This window comes from Calidris pugnax, unplaced genomic scaffold (genome assembly GCF_001431845.1).
Source record: "Calidris pugnax isolate Ruff unplaced genomic scaffold, ASM143184v1 scaffold103, whole genome shotgun sequence".
Taxonomy (NCBI): Eukaryota; Metazoa; Chordata; class Aves; order Charadriiformes; family Scolopacidae; genus Calidris; species Calidris pugnax.
The window spans coordinates 14,225,654-14,244,475 of NW_015090990.1; the positions used below are offsets into that span (position 1 = coordinate 14,225,654).

Consider the following 18,822-nt stretch of genomic DNA (forward strand, 5'->3'; position numbering starts at 1 on the left):
GTGGAAGCTTGGTGCTAGAAGCAGAATGTGTTTTGATTTGTAGAATGTGGATGGGCTGGTATTTCCCCTACGTGTTCCACTGCTTGATTATACCCAATGATTGATTATCCCTTGCTAGCGTGTGCCACCACTGACCATGGTGAGCAGAGCCAGCTCCATTCGATTGTGTGCAGTGTGTGTGTGTTAGAGGAGCCACAGCTGGGGTCCTGCCCTGCACTGCCTGCTGATCGAATGCCTTCCTCCACTCTTCCCAGGGGGGCTGGTGACAGGAACCTTGGTGGATATCCTCCCAGCAATGTATTTCAGGAGTGATCTCAAGCCATGGTATAACACAACCTCAGCATTGATGATGTGTTCTTTTATTTATTCATCTTGTTCGTGTTATGAAGTAGAGGCAAGGGAAGAATGATTTGTTTTCTTGGTTTTGACTTAGAGTGCATTTACCTTTAACCACTCCCCTCCCCACAACCTTTTCTGTAGTATTCACTTGTGAGCTGTGACCATTTTCCCCAGGGCAAGATTTCTCCATGTTTTATAATAGGGAACAGGACTTTGAGGTTTTTCTATGTGTTGCCACCAAAACTGATGTTACAACTAGCCTCAGCAGCAACGATGGCAAACATACAGTAATAACCATCCCACATGAGATTTAGATTAACTGCTCTTCTGTTTGGTTCATATAATGCTTCAACAGCATGATCTGATTTGCTGTTTTCACATAATCCATCATGAATTGTCTGAGTTACGAAACTAGGTTCTTCTGTAGCAGATAGAGATAGGCTCCCCAGCATTCAGAGCGGAGCTTCACTTTCTCCAGCTTCAGCTATGTCACTTAATTTATCTGTTTTTTCTTTTAAATGCAGTTTACTTTTTCAAGCATGAGGATTCTGAAGAGCGGAAATGTTGCTATTAGAAGTGTTACCTTTGAGGCTGCCTAAGTAGTAGTAGTCACTGGCTGCAGACCTCCAGCTCTGTTGGTGAGGGAGGAGAGGAGAAGTGGGTGTTTCTGCAGCATGCCCAGACTGTCTCCTCCTCCATCTGAGGAAGCTGCTGCTGTGGCTGCCAGATTAAACTTTTTGGCTTGTAGAGGCCAGCTGTGGCACCCACTTGGGTTCCATCAGTGGTGGCATCAACAGGAATAGGAACCATTTTCTTAGCGCTCTTCTTTTCCAGGGAGTGCAGAAGAGCAAGTAGGAGCGGCTCTTTGGGGAGGTAGAATTTCGTTTCCGGGACTTGTGGAAGGGAGTAGATGTAGAGAGTTGCACAGAGGCAGGGGAAGCTGGCTGGCTGGCTGGCTGCCCGCCCATGCATAGGAGGTGCAGAACCTCTGCACCCCTTCTTCCTGAATCTATCGGTCCTTTGCTAGTTGTCTTCCCTCACCTAAAACTTTTTGGTCCTTTCCTGCCCTCCTCCTTTTATTTTTCCCCACAGCCTATTGAAATCTTCCCTGCCTCCCCCCAAGACTTGCTCTGCCATTGCTGAATTGCATTTTACCAACCCACGAATGAGAACAAAATAAACTACTTTATCTCGATCATTTGGGCAGCAAAATGCAATTTGCTTGTGTTGCTGCAGATCTTTGAGCCAACTCTGGTCTGGACACTTTTATCACTTTGCAATCTAATCTGCTGAATATCTCAGATCCTTTTGCATTGGAAGAAAACGCTTTTTTAAGACAAAATTAAAAATAAAAAAAGCCAGCTGTGTCCTTGTCCAGCATGCACAAACCCATGGTGATATACATGTCCTCATATATCTCTGTATGTATGTACATGTATAATAAATAAAAAATACATATAACACTTTGAAAGTCCACACCTAACTTGCTAATGTCAGCTACAGTTGATAGACAGCTAAGTCAGACTCTTTTTATAGTCCATTTCTAAAATGAAACCATAAATTTTAAAGCCAGGCTTCATCATTGCAGAGAAAAAAGCTTTTCCAGCCTATTGATGAAATATAACATTTGATAGGATTTATGAGGCCCAGATTCAGGAGGATCATTTGCAGAGCACTTAAAGCTGCTTTTTCCTGCCCTTTGCCTTCCCTCCTCCCAAATACACATACCAAAAAAAGCCATTAGTAATGAAAAATTATTAAGGAAGATTTTTCTTGATTCCATACAAATGTCAACTTGAGAGAGAGAAAGAGGAAGAAAACAGTTGCAGGAGTTCTTACAGTAAAGGTGTCTAAGTAGAGCCAGGCTGATTATATGAGTGGAATAGTGACTTTTACACAGTGTGATTATTTGCTGTAATACAGTCATTTGTAGTGTGTGTGTGTGTATGTATTTTTAATAGTACCGGATGGAATTTATTTTTTTATCACATTGAGATGTTCACAAACCAACCACATGAAGTTAAAAATAACAATGATACCCAGCTTCTTGGTATCTTGATGAAGTTTCCTTCTGGCTTGTATTACCAGAGTGATAATTTCAGAGGAAAAACATCTTCTGTAACTTGTGATCACAGTATCTGTCAAATAGTAGGAAATGAAGAAAACTGCCAGACAGTGTCAGATTTATTAACAGCTCTAAGAAAACCAAAATTAATGCGTTTTCTCATCTTTGATGGGTTGAAATGTCCATGTGCTGTACTTATCTTAATGGACAAGTGAAGGAAGTAGCACTCATCAATTAAGTTTCTCATTAAGCTGACTACAACTTAATCTGGAACACATGCAGAAGTACTATGTGCTTACCAGGCTGTACCTCAAAGATGTTGTGGTGGTTGTTAAGGAGCGCTCATCCCACAGATGCCAGGAGCAAACCAGCTTTGTGCTGCCTTCAGGAGCACACAGTCAGTGGGTGGACCAGGGAGCACGCAGCCCTGTAGGGCAGGGACGGGGACAGGCATACAAACCCTGACTGCATCAGTTGTGTGAGAGGAGTTGCTGGCCTGACTTCCATTGGAAAACTGTATTTCCACCTGTTAATAAACAGCCTTCAACCGTTTTGTTTAAAAATGCCTGTGTGGGAGGTGTGCTGAAGCTGAATTTTTATGGAACATGATGACAGCTGTTTTGGGGGGGGGCTGGAGGGAGAATACGAGGGGTTGCTTTGTCTCTGTAAAAAGTAAAAATAAGCAGCATATGATTCTTTCAATAAGAAGCTGTAGTCTTTCCATACGCTGGAACGGAGGCTTTATATTTAGGAAGGGAACACAGCCTCGTCTTATACCAGACTTTGCCTTTTGCCACCCCTTAAACAGTGACAATTTGACTAAGTTGTAAGATTTAGAGCACTTCCCACACACATGATAGAAAATTGGCTGCTGACTTCACCAAAAGTGCTCGTCCTGAACTGCTAGAGCCTAGATGTGCTTTTCGGTAGTAGGTTCCTGGTCCAGGAATGAAGGATGAGGTGAACGGGGCATGATCAATGTCCCCTTGCCCATACACCCCACCTTCCAGGGAGGGGAAGGATAAGCTGATTTGAATGCAAAAGCCTAAGAAATGCCATGCACAGGGCAGGACAAGAATAGGAACAGAGAAGAAGGCAGGATTGCTGGAGCAGCCAGAGGATGGGCAGAATATAGGAAGAGTGCTGGGTCAGGGCAGAGTTGTGGACAGCGAGTGGGTACTTCACAGTAAAGAGAAGTTTACCAGTACTGCAAGTTTAATGTTCTGTTAGTGTGTTAGAAGTGAGCACACTCAATTGAACCAGTGCGGAAAGGAATAAGTGCTGTCAGGTGTCCCAGGCCACCTACAGCCTCATCGTTACTGTCAGACAGCTCTGTGAAATGCTTCTGGGAGATGGGTTTCAAAGAGTGCTAGAAGGAGAAAGGCACACCACGAGAGGTGGTTCTGTACAGCCTGTGGGACAGGGATGTGCTTGTATGGGAAGCCAGTAAGTGGTTGGAGGAAATTGGCATCCGTGGCTGAAAGGTATAGAAGCAAAGACTTCCAAACAACAGGATAGGAGCAGGGAATGAAGGGAGCAAGATAAAAACAGATGTGGAAGGATATGTGAGGTGGGTCTCTAAACACAGCAGTTGAAACCATCTGAGAGTTGTTCTATAGAGACAGAGATGGGCCTGAACAAGTACGCTTTATTTAGCATTTCCGAGACTTCCAGCCCAGATGCAGAGAGATGGGTTTGCTCTTCCTCTTCCAGGTGGGACACTCCAGGAAATGATTGTGTGTAGTGTGAAGATTCCGTTACTTCATTTTTTCTATTTTAATTAAACATTTTTCAAAACAGTTACTGAAAAGGGCTGGTGCTTACCTTCATTCTTAAACACCTGAAAATCAGTCCTGCTTCTCCAAGCGAAAAAGCAGGAGCAGTTTCAGAGGTGCAGTGGAGCTGCAACTGTAAGAAGGAGGAGTTAGAAAAGCTGTGTGTGTCTGGAAGTCCAGGAGCTTCCATTGCCTGCATAATAGAAGTAATAAAGTTACACTGCTAACTTTAGGCCCCTGAGTTCAGAAATATTTTTCCAAAATGCAGCTCGGCTTATAAAGTGTTTAATACAGTTGATGTTGAGCTTGTGATGAAAGCTAGTTGAAGGAATGTGCGCTCTCCAGGCTTTGTGAATGCGAACAAAATGAGGAGCCCAGCTGCACAGAGGAGAGGTGCCCGAAGAGGGGGCTGCTGGAAGGGTGGGCAGGATGGCCTTGAAGGCAGCAGAACTTTGCCAATTCCATCAACTGCTTCAGCATCTGGCAGGGTTTCTCTTGAGCCATAACCACAAGCTAAATTTGCCATATATGATTCCTGAGAGAAGATAGTGGTAACTGATGTTTTGACTTTTGAGCATGTTCCTGTGAAACTGCTCAGATCTCAGTTGTAGTTTGGAAGTACTGCTCTGTCAGAGAACTAAAATGAATTTCCTTCAGGATTGTCCCCATGGTAAGATTGTCAAAAAATTTTTAGCCCCTTACACTACTACAGTGTATAAAATAAAATTAAGCCTGTTCCTCTTGCACATCTGTTAAATGCTTTGTGTGTCATTTTAGTATATATTCAGAAGTAGTGAACTTTGGATCATTATATTGGAATTAGGATGTTCCAAAGAGTGCATATGGATTATACTCCCCTCTGTGCAAAGCCCCATGTATTGTAAGAGTCATTCAAGCACGCTCAACGGTGCTTTCATTTTGCTGTGTGTTGCACTCGCAGCTAGTAAAATATGTTAGAAATAATTTCATTTGTTGTCTTTGCTTTTCTTTAGCTTGTAGTTGGAACATTAAATGCTTTCCTTATAAGGCTTACATGCTTCACCTTGCATGTGCCAGTGGCTTAATAAGAACATCTGCTGTCTTTCTGTAGCAAATCTGATGATTTTTCTGTGCACGTATATTTAGTTGTACATATAAATAGAATCCAGGCACTGTTAGATGCGTATGAAAGTGTACGTCAGATTGAAATGGTAACATATGAGGTTTTCTGCAGTTCCATTTATGAAGTATCAAGTTAAAAATGAAGCTGTGAAGTAGCCAGAAAACTTTTTATTTCTGCAGCCAAAGGCATATGCTTGTACAGCCTAACCTAATTAGGTCTCTGATACATTCTTAGAATGGTCAGTATTTCATGTGTTGTATCATCTGCAAGTTGCTTTTTCATTGTAGTTGGACTTTTACGCAGCAGAATGTAGGAGAGCATTGCTCCAGATGTCTGGCTCCTTTCACCGATTTTGTTGCTGTCTACAGCAAAATTTGAGTTTTAGCTCTACAGTGCAAATTCCCTTTGAATCTTTGGATGCCCTTAAACAGTGTAGTACTGGAATATGTGTAAATGTCTACAAAGTACGGTGATTGGAGTGGCTGGTTTAAGAGGAGCTATAAAACGGTTCCAGCTGGAGTGCATTCTTGAGGTAAGCTCAAAATACACTCCAAATTGTCAGCACACTACTCAGGAAAAACACAAGAAACAAATCATCTTTAGTATGCTTTGCTTCCTTTAATGCACATAAGGATAGTGTAAATGGAAGCCAGTCAATTTTCAACAGTTTGTGTAAAATTGTCCCTAGGTTTTCCTTCTGTACTTCAGCCTTTGTGAGTAAATGCATCACAGTGGGTTTTAAGTATACCTGTGTGTATTTTTGTGGACATAACACCGTCTACATTTCAATAAGTATTGTGTATCTGTCCATTAATATTTATATGGAACTGAGAGCTTTGGTTCTTGCAATTTTTAATAAACATTGATGGTGTTACTAGTTTATACAGAGCATTCAATATGCTCCATCAAAATGGCAGCTCTAATTAGGTTCCTTGAATTAGCTAATGGATTTTGAGAAAGATAGCTTACAAAGCTCTTACAGCTGTCCAAGATATTCCTGCCATGGCAGAAAGACAAAAGGCTGCTGGAAGCTACAGGCTTTAAAGCTTTAGAAATGCAGCTGACAGTTAAAAAAGATAAATTACATTTGTATTTTTTTCCCGTAAAAGTCCTAAGGCTGGATTAATGTTATCCTCGTAGTGACCATTCATTAAAAACTCCAAAAAAAAGCCAACTTTATGGTAAGGATGCATTTTGGCTGAGATCTGTGCTTTTCCCTGATGCTTTGCACATGGTATAAATGAATTCTTTCTTTTTTCTTTTTTTTTTTTTTTTAATGTAAGCTATATCTGTAAAGGATTACAGACACAGAGACCTTTTTTTTTTTTTGAGTTGAGGTTGAGATTTCTACCTAGGCCAGGTATCACAAAAACAAACCACATAGAGGATTAGTTGCCGCCACGCTGCCAGTGGCATGGATTTGTACGTGTGTAACAAAGAGCAGGATATAGTCTCTAGTGTGAGAGTTGGAAGAGGTAATTTCTGGGAGAAGACAGGTAGTTTCTCCAGGCTTTTTATTCTTCAACAATATATCTTTTAGAACATGGGCAGCAGCATCTACTGTGAGCAAATTCTTAGATCCTCAATTTTTCCCTCACGAGGCAGTGCAGAAATTAAAACTGCACTGAAGTGTCACCTTCTCTCCCTCTTGCCGTTGCTTTGTGTGTGCTGAAGGGAATTCCTGAGGGACTCTTTAATGGCTAATTCATTGGAAGTCTGTAAAGTACTTATTTCAGCTTTAGCAATAAGTTTAATAAACTATAGTGCAAAAAGCAATAGTCTGCAAGTGAAAAAAACTAGCTGCCAGTTGCAGGCAGGTGTGATAGCCATTAAGAAACAGAGCTACATTTCCACACGAGAGTTTAGCATTCAGCATTTGTTTCATTGAATTGTTAAAGCTGCTGTAAATGGAGTTTGTAGGGCTGAAAATCTGCTCTGTGTTGATGTGACCTATCTATTGTAAATATGCCAGCTGCTTTACATCAGTAAAGTAAAATACCCCCTCCCAAGCCGTGTTGTAATACAAAGTGCCAAAAAAGGCAATTTAAGTACTTTGCCGTGTAAATCCAGAAGAAATTACCTTGGAGGGAGTTATGCCTCACACGTGACTTCTGCATGATGGATAAAAGGCATAATTGATATCATCTTTAGTGAAGAAACCAGAAACTGTTGCATTGTCTAGAGGCTACTGAAAATACCAGGAAAATCTGTTTTTCATTATTTTCATTGTGTATTGTGTATAGAGAGTTTGGTTGTTGTCAGCAGCCGAGTCCCTAATCTCCCTGCTTTCCTAGCCCTTTGGAGACACGTGCACATCTCAGATCAACAAGACAGCAGTAAACTGGTCACATGCCAGAAACAGACATTGCTATTAACCAGCCTGAACTGTAGGGCATCTTTTTTTTTTTATTAGTTGTTAAAATCTGGTGATTGCCATCCTTGATGAGGCACAATACATTGAGCAGAAAGAAGGAAAAAAAAAATGTCTCTTCTTTGAAGTAAAGATGACAAGCTGGCTACAAACAAGCAAACTTCCACTTTTTTTGATTTCCTCCATACTTGATTGCAAACAACCTGTTCCTGTTAGAGTAGCACATACCATATCTGCTGTTGTGGTGAAGTTACAGCCTTAGTTTACGTAAAGCAACAAATTAGGCTATACCTTCCATTACTTCTGGCCAGCTGTAGTCAACTATAAGTTATAAAGCAGAGTAATGGTGATGAGAAGTGGCCTGGATTGAAAAGACGATGCTCATCTGCATGTCCAGGCCATCTGCCATGGCAAACAGGAAAAGGTGTTGTATGTCATTCAAAGGAGGGAACTGTAAAAGGATGTCAAGCCACTGAGAGATTTTATAAACAGTTTGGAAAAACTGAAAGTTATACAAATCTGTTGGTCTCAGTCTTCAAATAATTCTTTTTAGGCTTCTGTAAATGTATTATGAGTTATTTGGAAAAAGAAAAGGTTAATGACACTGCTAATTCATATCACGCGAGGTCCTCTTTCCTTCTTTCTTCCTAATGAGGTTGTATGAACCTAAGAATATCATCTTCTTTCTTTCCACTAAGCTCCTAATGTCAAGAGGTCAGTAGTGATGTTACAGGGTCAATAGGACTCAATTTACATCGAGACAAATGGTATAGTCATGTGCTGTCCTAGGAGTCTTTGACCTTTTGGACAGAAGTGATCATACTGCTTTTATGTTAGTCTAAAGAATTGAAAGGTGACAGCATATGTTCTACTGAGGCACAGTTATGACTTTTTTTAAAATATTGTAAAGCAAATTAAGGCTCAGAGACTTTAGTATACACTTTCTATTAAACTCAAATAAATGTAAATAGCTTCTTCAGTGTAGTTTGTTTTCCTGCAGTTTATTTATGATTCTTGACTATTTATGTACATATAGATAGAGAGAAACATACCCATTTAATGCTGCCCATGTCAGCCCATCCATACAGACACTTTCAAGATAGTCGTGTCTAAATGGAACTATGCTGAAAGTCTTCCTCCTGGTCACTTTGCACAGGTTTCCCAATGGAGTGTCCTACTGCGGTCTCTCTCCATTGATAAAGACAGTAGGGGTGTATACATGGGGTATATTCCTGCCCAGAGCAAGAAAGCAAGCCTTATGGAGACCAGTAAAACAATTTGCATGGTTCCAGTAGCTAGAAAGACACCGTTCCTAAGCTGGGTCCTCAGCGTGGGGTGTGTATAGCCAAAACCCAGTCTGGCTGAACTTCGAAGATGATTCCTGAGCCTGTGAGGCAATACCAGTGATGTCATTGAGGTATTCCTGACAAGTCTTCATTGCAATATCATTCATTTACTCAAGTGCATATGAAAACAACAAATGTTCATTTCCTCCTAAACTCTCTTTCTCTCAATGGTTGACAAAGATGAAAGCTGAAATATTGTAGAATTATGTTCTTATCATTGATTTTCTTTTTATCGCTTCCCACCATTCTTTTTATTCCCTCTTACTATGAGGTTGCAGAAATATCTTCATAAGCAATGTAATACTTTAGAGTAGAAAGACAAGGGCTGGAACTGAATGAGTAACGTACTCAAATATTTATTTTTTATAACTTCAAAATAAAATTTTTGTCCTAAGCAGAAGATACTCTTACATGCTCTTGGACTCACTTATACTGTATATTTTTGCAGACCACTGTGTTCCTTTCAGTATACAAAATTAGTTTTGTTTTATAGCAGATTGTGAATGGAAGATTGTCCATTCTCTTGAGTCTGTGAATCACGTTTCATCTTGGATTTGTTTGTTAGTGGAAAATTCACTAAAAGAACCATTTTAATTTTTTTTGTTTGTGTTTTTTGTTGTTTGTTTGTTTGTTTTGTTGTTTTTTTTTTAAACCTGGAAGCAACAGTTGTTTGTTTAGAGGCTGACAGTCAGCTGGGTGAAATCAGTGTTTAAAGAAGTGGCTGGCAAAAAAGCCCTGTGCAATATTAAAGTGTTTAGGAAAACCACTGGAAACAAAATGTTTATTGCCTCTTTAAATGTATGTTTATATACAGCTTTAAGAGGTTGATCTTACTCTGTACATACAACACTTGTTTTTAATTTTGTATTATCTAGAGAGCTGCAGTAAGAAGTCACTAATTTAAAAAATGACATTTTTAACCTGAATGATTGAAATCCAGATTAGCGACTCAGAGGAAGAACAGGGGAGAGATTTTATGGTGTAAAACCTGAGCCATATGTATTAAATACTGATTATGATGTTGTTTTAATTCTTTGAAAAATTAAATTGTCTGCCATATTGGGTAAATAATGTTATTGCTATAGTGCTTGTTCATCTGTCTCTTCGGATATGATACAATGAAATTTCATAGTCATATTTTACATAATGTTAGAGATAGATAGCTTGAAGCTAAATCTGTGCCAAATTATGGTTTCCTTTTTGGTTTGGGATGCCTATTCCAACTGTATCAGTTGAGTGGCTGTTTTGTAGCAGGTGCCTTTACAGTCGCAGTGGGCAAGGTGGAACCTGTGTAGTGCCTCTGAGAGATTCAGGCACAGGGCAGAAGATGGTGACTTCTGGTAGTTGTTTATCTAGTTGGTAGTACAGCCCCAGCAGCCTGGGTTAGAACAATTGCACAGATTTTTGTAGTTTTTTTTCTTTCTCCCAGGCCAGAAGAAAGCTTGGTTTGTAAGGATTGCATCTAGCAAAACTACAGAATGGCTCACAGGAATGTGCTTTTTCCTCTTTCGAATGTGTTTTTTTGTTTTTGTTTTTTCTATTTCCCAAAAATATCCTTATAGTGTGTGTAGCTTATTTGAATAACTGTTGAACTTCTCTGTAAGGTTGTTTGTGGCGTGGGATTTTGGACAGGTTTTGTCACTGTTGTTTGAAGTCAGTGTCTGAAGTCTTTGCTAAACTCTGTTACTATCTCAGAGATTTTTCCCACACATAGACATTGTTTAAAAACTTTCCCAAAAAGCTTCAGGTTCTATCCCATTATCAGCTGCTTCTGAATCAGTATCCTTACATGTAGCATAATTCTGGGAAATTGTTCTGAAATCAATTGCAAAATGCAGAGTGGTTCTCTTACAGTTTTGTCATGACAATGGAGAAGTCCATGGGTACATTAAATGTTAGAGCCTGGGAACACATGGTGGTGGAGGAGAATGGTGAATATGTGGTTGGGCGGTTCTCTGAAAAGCATAGAGCACAAGGAGCCATGTCAGGGAAGTGAGTTCTGCACAAAATTGAAGTTATGATGAGGACTCTAATATTTATCCCTCAAGGAGGGAGCACTACATTAAATGTAAAGCTACTGTAAAAGAAATCTGTCTGCTCTCCTTACTAGGCTTGGTGAAAAGCTTCGGTAAGGCTCCTTAATATAAATAGACTTTGATTGGAGTATTGTTTTTATATTTCTTCTGTAAGTTCAGGCTCCTTTTCAGTATAAATAGGCATGCATCCGAAACATTTGAACTGGTATTCATCTGCTATTTCCCTGTCTGAGAACTGCTATCTGATCAAACCAATATTTTTTAATTATGTATTTATAGGCAGATGGGAGAATAGTTTACAGTCGATGTATGATCTTCTCTGCAAATCTTGGAAAATTGTGTTGTGTTTTTTTTTTTTTTTTAATATTGCCTTATTGGTTTCTTTTTTTTATTACTGATGACTTCATTCTGTTTGAATTCAATGCTTCAGTTTCTTTGGGGTAAACTAATAGATTATGTATGCGATATTTGCACAGTGCTGATTGAATTCATCTGGTGAGTTTGAATGTGGTTCATATATTCACATAATTGTCAGGAGCCAACTTGAAATTCAGAACTGTTTCATGAGCATTGCACAGGGCATCATATTCATCTCGCATTACTCAGGAGTGGGTAAAACTTTCATGGTAAGCTAGATATGCAGCTCTTTCAAAAGCCGATGTCTTTTACATTTGTGTCTATAAACAGTGACGGAGAATCAAAAAAAAAAAAAGGCAAGCTGTGGAGCTTTAACTGTTTCCTGAAAAAAAAGCTGATGTACCGACCGACCCTCTTCCAACCTGTTTCCCCCACCTTTCTAACAGATTCTGATCTTACTAGCCATTTTTTACCAGACTTGACAGATGATTTGGTGTTCAGAAGATACTGGATCACTAAGTTTCAGGAAAATAAGCAGCCTGCTAGAGAGACCCAGATGAATGCCCCTGCTGGGGAGAAACACTGCAGTGTGAACTCAGTCCCATTATCGGACACCAGAGAACCCACAGGAGAGAAGCACAGGAAATCAGACTTCATGGAGCTGCTTGTTTCCACAGAGATTATGCTTGTGTTTTCACACTAATCCAGATGGATAACTTCCCATGTGCTGCTATCTTTCATTCAAACGTTCCTACTCATTCTCATGGGTAGGGTTTGTACTTTAATACAGCATGGCAGAGGTTTGCCAAAGAAAAAGCTGTCAGGCCCAATCTTTTAATATATATAATCAGTTTGATCTCTGCAGCACCTACTTCCACTTGCTGACTAGATGGGTTTAAGCAGAGGGAAGCTCACCTACAGGAGATCTCCAGTAAACGAGAAACAGGCTGCTGTTACTGCATTCTACACAAAAATCTGTTTGTCTCAGATTTCATTTTTAAAAGTAAAAAAATTATGTGTATAGTATTTTCAGATTACCTCTTCAGCCAAAATACCTGGAGTTAGAAAGGGGGTATGTGGCCATGAGGCCACTGGTGGCTGGTGCTAATACAGTTTGCAGAGAGCTGCATGGAGACAAATGATTCAAACTAGACCCATTGCCTGTATTTCAGCATTTCCCTCTCTTAGCTTCTGCTGCTTTGGGTAATGATGTTGGCAAAGCAACAGGGACAACATTGCACTATGGGCCTTATCTGTATGTTAGCAGCCCTAATTAAATGTTTTATCTGTATTCACAAGTACAGTCAGGGCATTTCACAGGTATTGTATTGCTCATGAGCTGTGGACCAAGCTTCACTGTTCTAAGTGATAGCTTCCATTAGCTAGTGCTCAGTTCCAGTGTTTTGCAAACTGGAAACGGTTCTCCACTATTTGACAAGAATTCATGCAAGGAACAGAGGCATTTATCTGTGGAAGGAGTCAAGGGGGAAAGGGAATACACTTTTTTTCTTCCCAGTAGTCCACAGAGCAAGCTTTTTGCGCTGTCTTGGCAGATCATGAGAAAAATTTTGTATGATTTGGAAGAGCTTGGTAAATCAGCCAGAGAAGCTTGAAACCTCTGGGACTTTGTAGAGTAGAGGGCTGGATAACTTAGGATCCAGGGAAGGCAAGTAATATATGTGTTTGATTTTTCATGAAAACTTACTGATGCTGCAGGTAAACATTTCCAATCCTGGCTGCATATTCAGTTGCATTTACACCCTACATGGAATTTCCCTTCATTTTTAATTAGTATCCAACCAATCTAGATTGCCATTAGATACTAGAAACTCCTTGTTATTGAACTGATGAGTTTATATCCAATCTTTTGGATGTGCTTTCCAAATTGTTTGCTATGCAGATCCTATATAAAGCTCCCCTAGATTCTGGCATATTCATGGTAGAGTACAGTGTGACAAGGTGCTCCACTGAGTCTGTGCTTACCTGAGTAAATCTGTTATCTATATAGCTCATTGTTGGTGAGGCAGGGTTAAGGTAGTTAAGGTTGCAGATTAGGAGAATATATGGTGATGTGCTGCAATAAACAACGGTCTGAGTTTAGGAGCAGCCACGAATAAATTCTACAATTCCCTGTGAATACCAGTAAATGCTATTGAGCAATACAGTCAGTATTCACCCCAGTGGTGACTAGAGCAGGGCTGGAAATAGCTGTGGGAAACATTTCATTTATTCATTTTCAACATGTCTGTATTTTTTTGAATTCTTAGGCATTTTTTTAGTCCTTCCAGGTACAGTTTGAGCTTTCACAGTTGTACAAGTCTAGCTGTGAGGTTTTGGAATGCTCACCAGGGTCAAAATCTGCAAAGACAGGCATGTGTTTAACATGACAAACTAAGCAACTCCACTAGATTTACCATGACAGTTTGCAGTGTATGCAGTTCAGCATACAAGCAAAATCTTTGTGGATTACTCAGTGGATTACTGTTTAATTACCACTTTAAAAAAATCTCACTTGTCTCCCCTGTATTTTTGTGTCTGATATTTTAGTTCTTTGCATAATTGGAAGGGAGGTTGTTTTTTATGAGATAAAACTTCTTTCTGTGCTTCTCTCTGAATATAGTCTATTCTTTACCTCGAACAAATGTAATTTTAGGGAAATTCCACATTTAGCGTGGGAGCAAAAGGAAACATTTTTCTGGCAGCTTATCATCTTCATCATCATTATTATTAAAATATGATAGCCATTTATAGCTGCTCATAGGAATGTTAAAAGTTTCCTTGTGCTCCCCCATCTGTCTGCATCCATCTGTTGTCTCTTGTCTTGTACTGGAATTGTTAAGTTCATTGGACAGGGACAGTCTTTTTAAAAATGGGGATCAAGTTCACAATTAGCAGCTTTGTTAATACAGGAAAGCAAAAATAAGGGTGATACGGGCCAGTGGGCACTATGCAAGTCAGAAGAATCAAACGTTCACAATCCGTTCGTCTCAGGTGTGGCCGTTCTGTGTCTGTGCTCATGTGGGTAGCTGGTACATGTTAGATATGTGTGTACATATGAGTTTTATTTAGCATTTTTTTATTTCTCTCAGTGGCTGTGCAGGTGGTGGGAATGCTGATCGTATCCAGAAGTTACGGAAGGAGTACCATCAGGCCAGGCGAGAAGGCTTACCTTTCTATGAGGACGATGAAGGAAAAACACAGCCATCTGATTACGACCAGCGTTGGGTAAGTCCACAATGCAATGCAAAGTGCTTTTGCAGCATTCAATATTAGCAGACTTGTTTGTGATTTCCACAAATCCTGTGTGTGAGGGATGTGTGTGTAGAAATGGAGGTCCTTAATGCCAGCCCACCAAAGAAAACATTAATAACATGAAAACTTGGCTAAAAATAACTTGTCTGCACTCTGTGTTTGATTTAGACCCAGGTTATCTCTCTTTAAGCCCAAGATATGCAGTCATTGCCGAACTTTGTCACATGTGGTATCATCAAGGCTTTTCAGCAGGATTTATGGTACTCTGGCATTTCATGTAGTGATTCCTTGGGTTAACAAGAGCGTTAGAAGAGCAGACTCTCACTGTGCTTAGCTGTAAAGTGAGATGGAGGAAATAGAGGCATTTCTGCTCCTGACCGTCCTTCTGCATACTGGACAGTAGCAATCTGGCCATGATACAACCTCAGTAACTCTTACAAAGTGAAAATGGGAATAATTTTCTCCTCTCCCATCAAAGCATCATAAAACATTCTACCAACACTATAGAACTGTTACAGACATGCTGTATTCCCTGTCTTACATCTAGGAGTCACACTACACAGACACATATTATCTACCCCACTACCAAAGAGTAACCTATGGTAGAACCAGATATTAAATCAAGAGTGCCAGATTTTTGAATGCATTAAATAAATGTAACAACTATAGTCTATGGGATCAGAACTGTGGTACTCAAGAGCTCCACCCGAGCAGGTTTCAGAGTTGGACTCTGTCTCTTTAGAAGTAATTATAATCAACCAGCATTCAAAAATGTAACTTTGATAAGATGCAATTTATGCTAAATTTGAAATTCTAGTTTTAAAAGAGACAGAATTAAGTTAAAATCTTAGGAATCTAAACACACCTGAAATTTGAACATTGTAGGTTTTAATGTCCTCCAAACTATCAGTGTGAATACTGAAGTCTTCAATGATTGGGGTTGTAGCCCAAAAAAATCCTGTGCAAGACTAGACTATATTGCAATCATAGAGAGATAGTGTTAAAAGGGGTGGTTTTACATAAATTATCATATATATTTGTTCATTAACAAAAAAAATGATGTTGTATATATTATTCTGATTCAGTTACCAAAACTGTCACCTTCAGCAAAATAATTCCTTCCTTAGAGCAGTTAACTTTAACCTACTACCTTAAATTTCGCGAGCCAAATTTGGGAATCTGTGTAGCTGCCATTCTTCTTCTGAATAGCTTTTTTAAACTAAAATAAGAATATGCATCAAGTGTGTCTTTCTATTGAAATTGTATGGCATGTTAAGTGTCCTGACAGAGGCCACAGACTGGGCCAGTGGTACCTCTTCAGCAGCCTGAGAATTTCTACTTCTTATCTGAAACTGATAAAGCTTTATTAATCCACAGAGGAGGTTGAGATTTATGGTCCAGTGTTGTTTCCTAAGATTCACAAAGGTTTCTTCTAGGTAATCCTTTTTAAGCCTTTCCTATTAGGTATAATGCCCAGAGATTACTGATTTCCAAGGCTTTGCTTTTCCTGTGAGGCAACTTGTCCTTAATCAGAGCACCTGAAAGGGGGCTTTAAGTATCTCAATCTTGAACTGATTAATGATAGTGGCACCAAGATTGTTTCTTTTTGTCCTTCCAATGCAGAACATTTTTAGATGTTTTTGTTGTGAGGAATAGCAGTTTGCTCAAAAATCAGAGTTTACCTTGAGGGCTTTATACTCTGAAGTTTGTTGCTGCAACAGTTCCTCTTGTTAAAATGGTTTACAAATTTCAAAGACTTCTGGTCTCTTAACTGCAACAATATCATCCATTGATCCATCCGGCCTTGCTTTCATAGGCACTGTCTTTCAGTATGGAAAATACTGTGGCCCCAGCTTGCTCTCTTTTGACTCCTGGCTGAAATTTCTACACTGACATGTAGTTTTTCCCTTAAAATACATGTTAGATCAATCCATTCAGACAGAAAAAAAAAAAAAAAGAAACAAAAATAGAATCAAATATTAAAAAGAAAAAAAATGTCTCGAAGCATCTTGCCAGGAGAGTCCTCAAGATATTTTCGAAGCAATGTAGTCTTTCCCACCTCAGTCTGCTGACCCTCAGCAGTACTGTGGTAACACAGATTGAACAACAGCTGATTTTTTCCACCTTTACTCATCAGTGAAGAGACATGCTGATGAGTAATTGCATAATTGTAAATAAATAAAAACTTACTCTAATCTTCAGGATGTCAGATCTTTTTTTAAAGAGTCAACAGACAGCTGAGGAGGAGGAAAACCTTCTGGTATAAGTTTTCTTCCTTCCCACACAAGGTTATGGCACCAGGGAAGCTGCAGCTGGAAAGGAGATGCTGGGTCTCCCTATGTATTTTTAATACTCGATTAGTTCTTTCTATGCTTTTGTCAGTCAGCTGTTTTACCTAAGCCAGCTTTCCTATAAGATGTCTTTCTAATGTACAGCAGCTGCTGTAATCACTTCCCACCATCTCATGAAACATGCAGATAAGTTGGGAAATAACGGAGGATAATTTGAGAAGACACTATCCCGTCTCAAATGAACAGCCTCAGAAATGGACCCCGGGTCTTGTCCTCCAAAAAAGTGTCTGAGAACTCATGAGGCAAATTTCTATCTGATAAAGCTGACATTGACAAGTGGCCTTTAGCTGACACTGTAATGGGACAATTTCTAATAGGAGGGGTATTTCTAACAATCTTCTTTTTTTAAAGTGGGGTAAATCAAGTTAAAGTGCAGAGCCGGCTGAAAAGCTAGCATTGTAAGGGAAAATGATCTCATGACAGGCAATTGGGATCCATAAATGTTTTAAAAATAAGGTCAAAAATTCATTTGAAATAGGCCTGCTATTCTTTCATCATCCATTCCTCCCCCCGCATCCATTTTCCAGTTCTCTTCTGTTCTTCTCATCTGTTGCTGGATGAATTTTTTTGCTCTCTTGCGCCTTCGTTCTGCTCTCCCTTCCCCACAGTCTGTTCTTTTTCTTTCTGTAACTGACTGAATAATTCAGTTTAGTGTGTCTCCATAAACAGACACATGTATATAGCACTGTCTGTGCTATAGAGCCAGATCCTTTGAAATTCTTTTCCAGTTCCTTTGTGCTTTGGCTTGTTGTTGAGTTTCGCATCCTTTGGACTCCTCCCCCGCTTCAAGTTTAGAACTAGGATAAATGATAAGCCAAATTCTATAGGGTGGATCACAAAGCTTAAAGTAAATCTCAGCTAGTTAACCAAAAGACAGACTGATGATAAGTATAAATACTGTCTAGAAAAATGAATGCCTTTTGTTGTCAGTGTAATGTGAGATTACCCTAAAATTTTCTGACAGCAAAGGTGTATTGAGAAGTATCAGCGCAAGACAAAGTTTAGGTATGTGCCTGTTCCACTCATGTCTTAGCGGGACATCAGATAGTAAAAGCACTCATGTGTGTATCTTATACAAACCTAATACTAGTCTACAGAAAGAAGCATAATATGTTTGTGTGGAATTATCATATACTGCAGCGTCAGTCAGAACCTGAGAGAACTATGTAAGCAATAAGCTGCAAGAACAAGTCTCCCTAGGAGCTGGAGGGCTTCTTCATGAGGCACTCTTCTTCAGGGCTTTAGAGTCACAGGCTAATAGCAGATCATCAGAAGTAGAGAAGGAGCTGTCAAGACAAAGCTGTGAAGTTAGCATCTGCACTTGTATTTAGGGGCATTTAAATAATCAGGAATTAATCATCTATTTGAGGATTTACTTGGATTTTCTTACAGACTTTGTACAAATCCGGTTACTTAAAACATCAATTCTTTCCTTCAGGGTGGCAGTAAATTCTTGAAACTTTATCTTTTTTTAATGTGCATTCAAGGAGTGTGTGTAACACTGGCCACGTTGAAAATAGTTCTTCACCTGTTAGTGACCACATCGGCTTTCCTGTACCGAACCTTATGTTACATTGCTCTAAAAGCCATTTTCTTATTTGTAGATCAGATTTGCAAGCTGATAAATAATGTAAAGATGTAAGAAAACCTGTCTCTGCATATTAGCCGTGAACATTTTGATTGAAACAAAGCTCTAATGTACTGAGTTTTGTCAGTTCGCAGTTGAGAGTATGAAAGAAGAATCATGCCTGTCTGTGTTAAAGGCCAAGTACTTTATTGTGTGCCTGGCAGGGATCCAAGCCTAAAAATCAACCAGAACAAAAAAAGG

At 39.5% G+C, this 18,822-nt stretch overlaps 1 protein-coding gene across 1 annotated transcript in view; it reads left to right on the top strand.

Moving 5' to 3' along the window:
- PARD3B (par-3 family cell polarity regulator beta) overlaps positions 1–18,822 on the top strand; it is a 399,588-nt gene that overhangs the window by 333,139 nt on the left and 47,627 nt on the right. Inside the window, exon 22 of the mRNA XM_014954145.1 lies at positions 14,481–14,616. Coding sequence (XP_014809631.1) covers positions 14,481–14,616 — 136 coding nt within the window. The remainder of the gene's footprint in view (positions 1–14,480; positions 14,617–18,822) is intronic.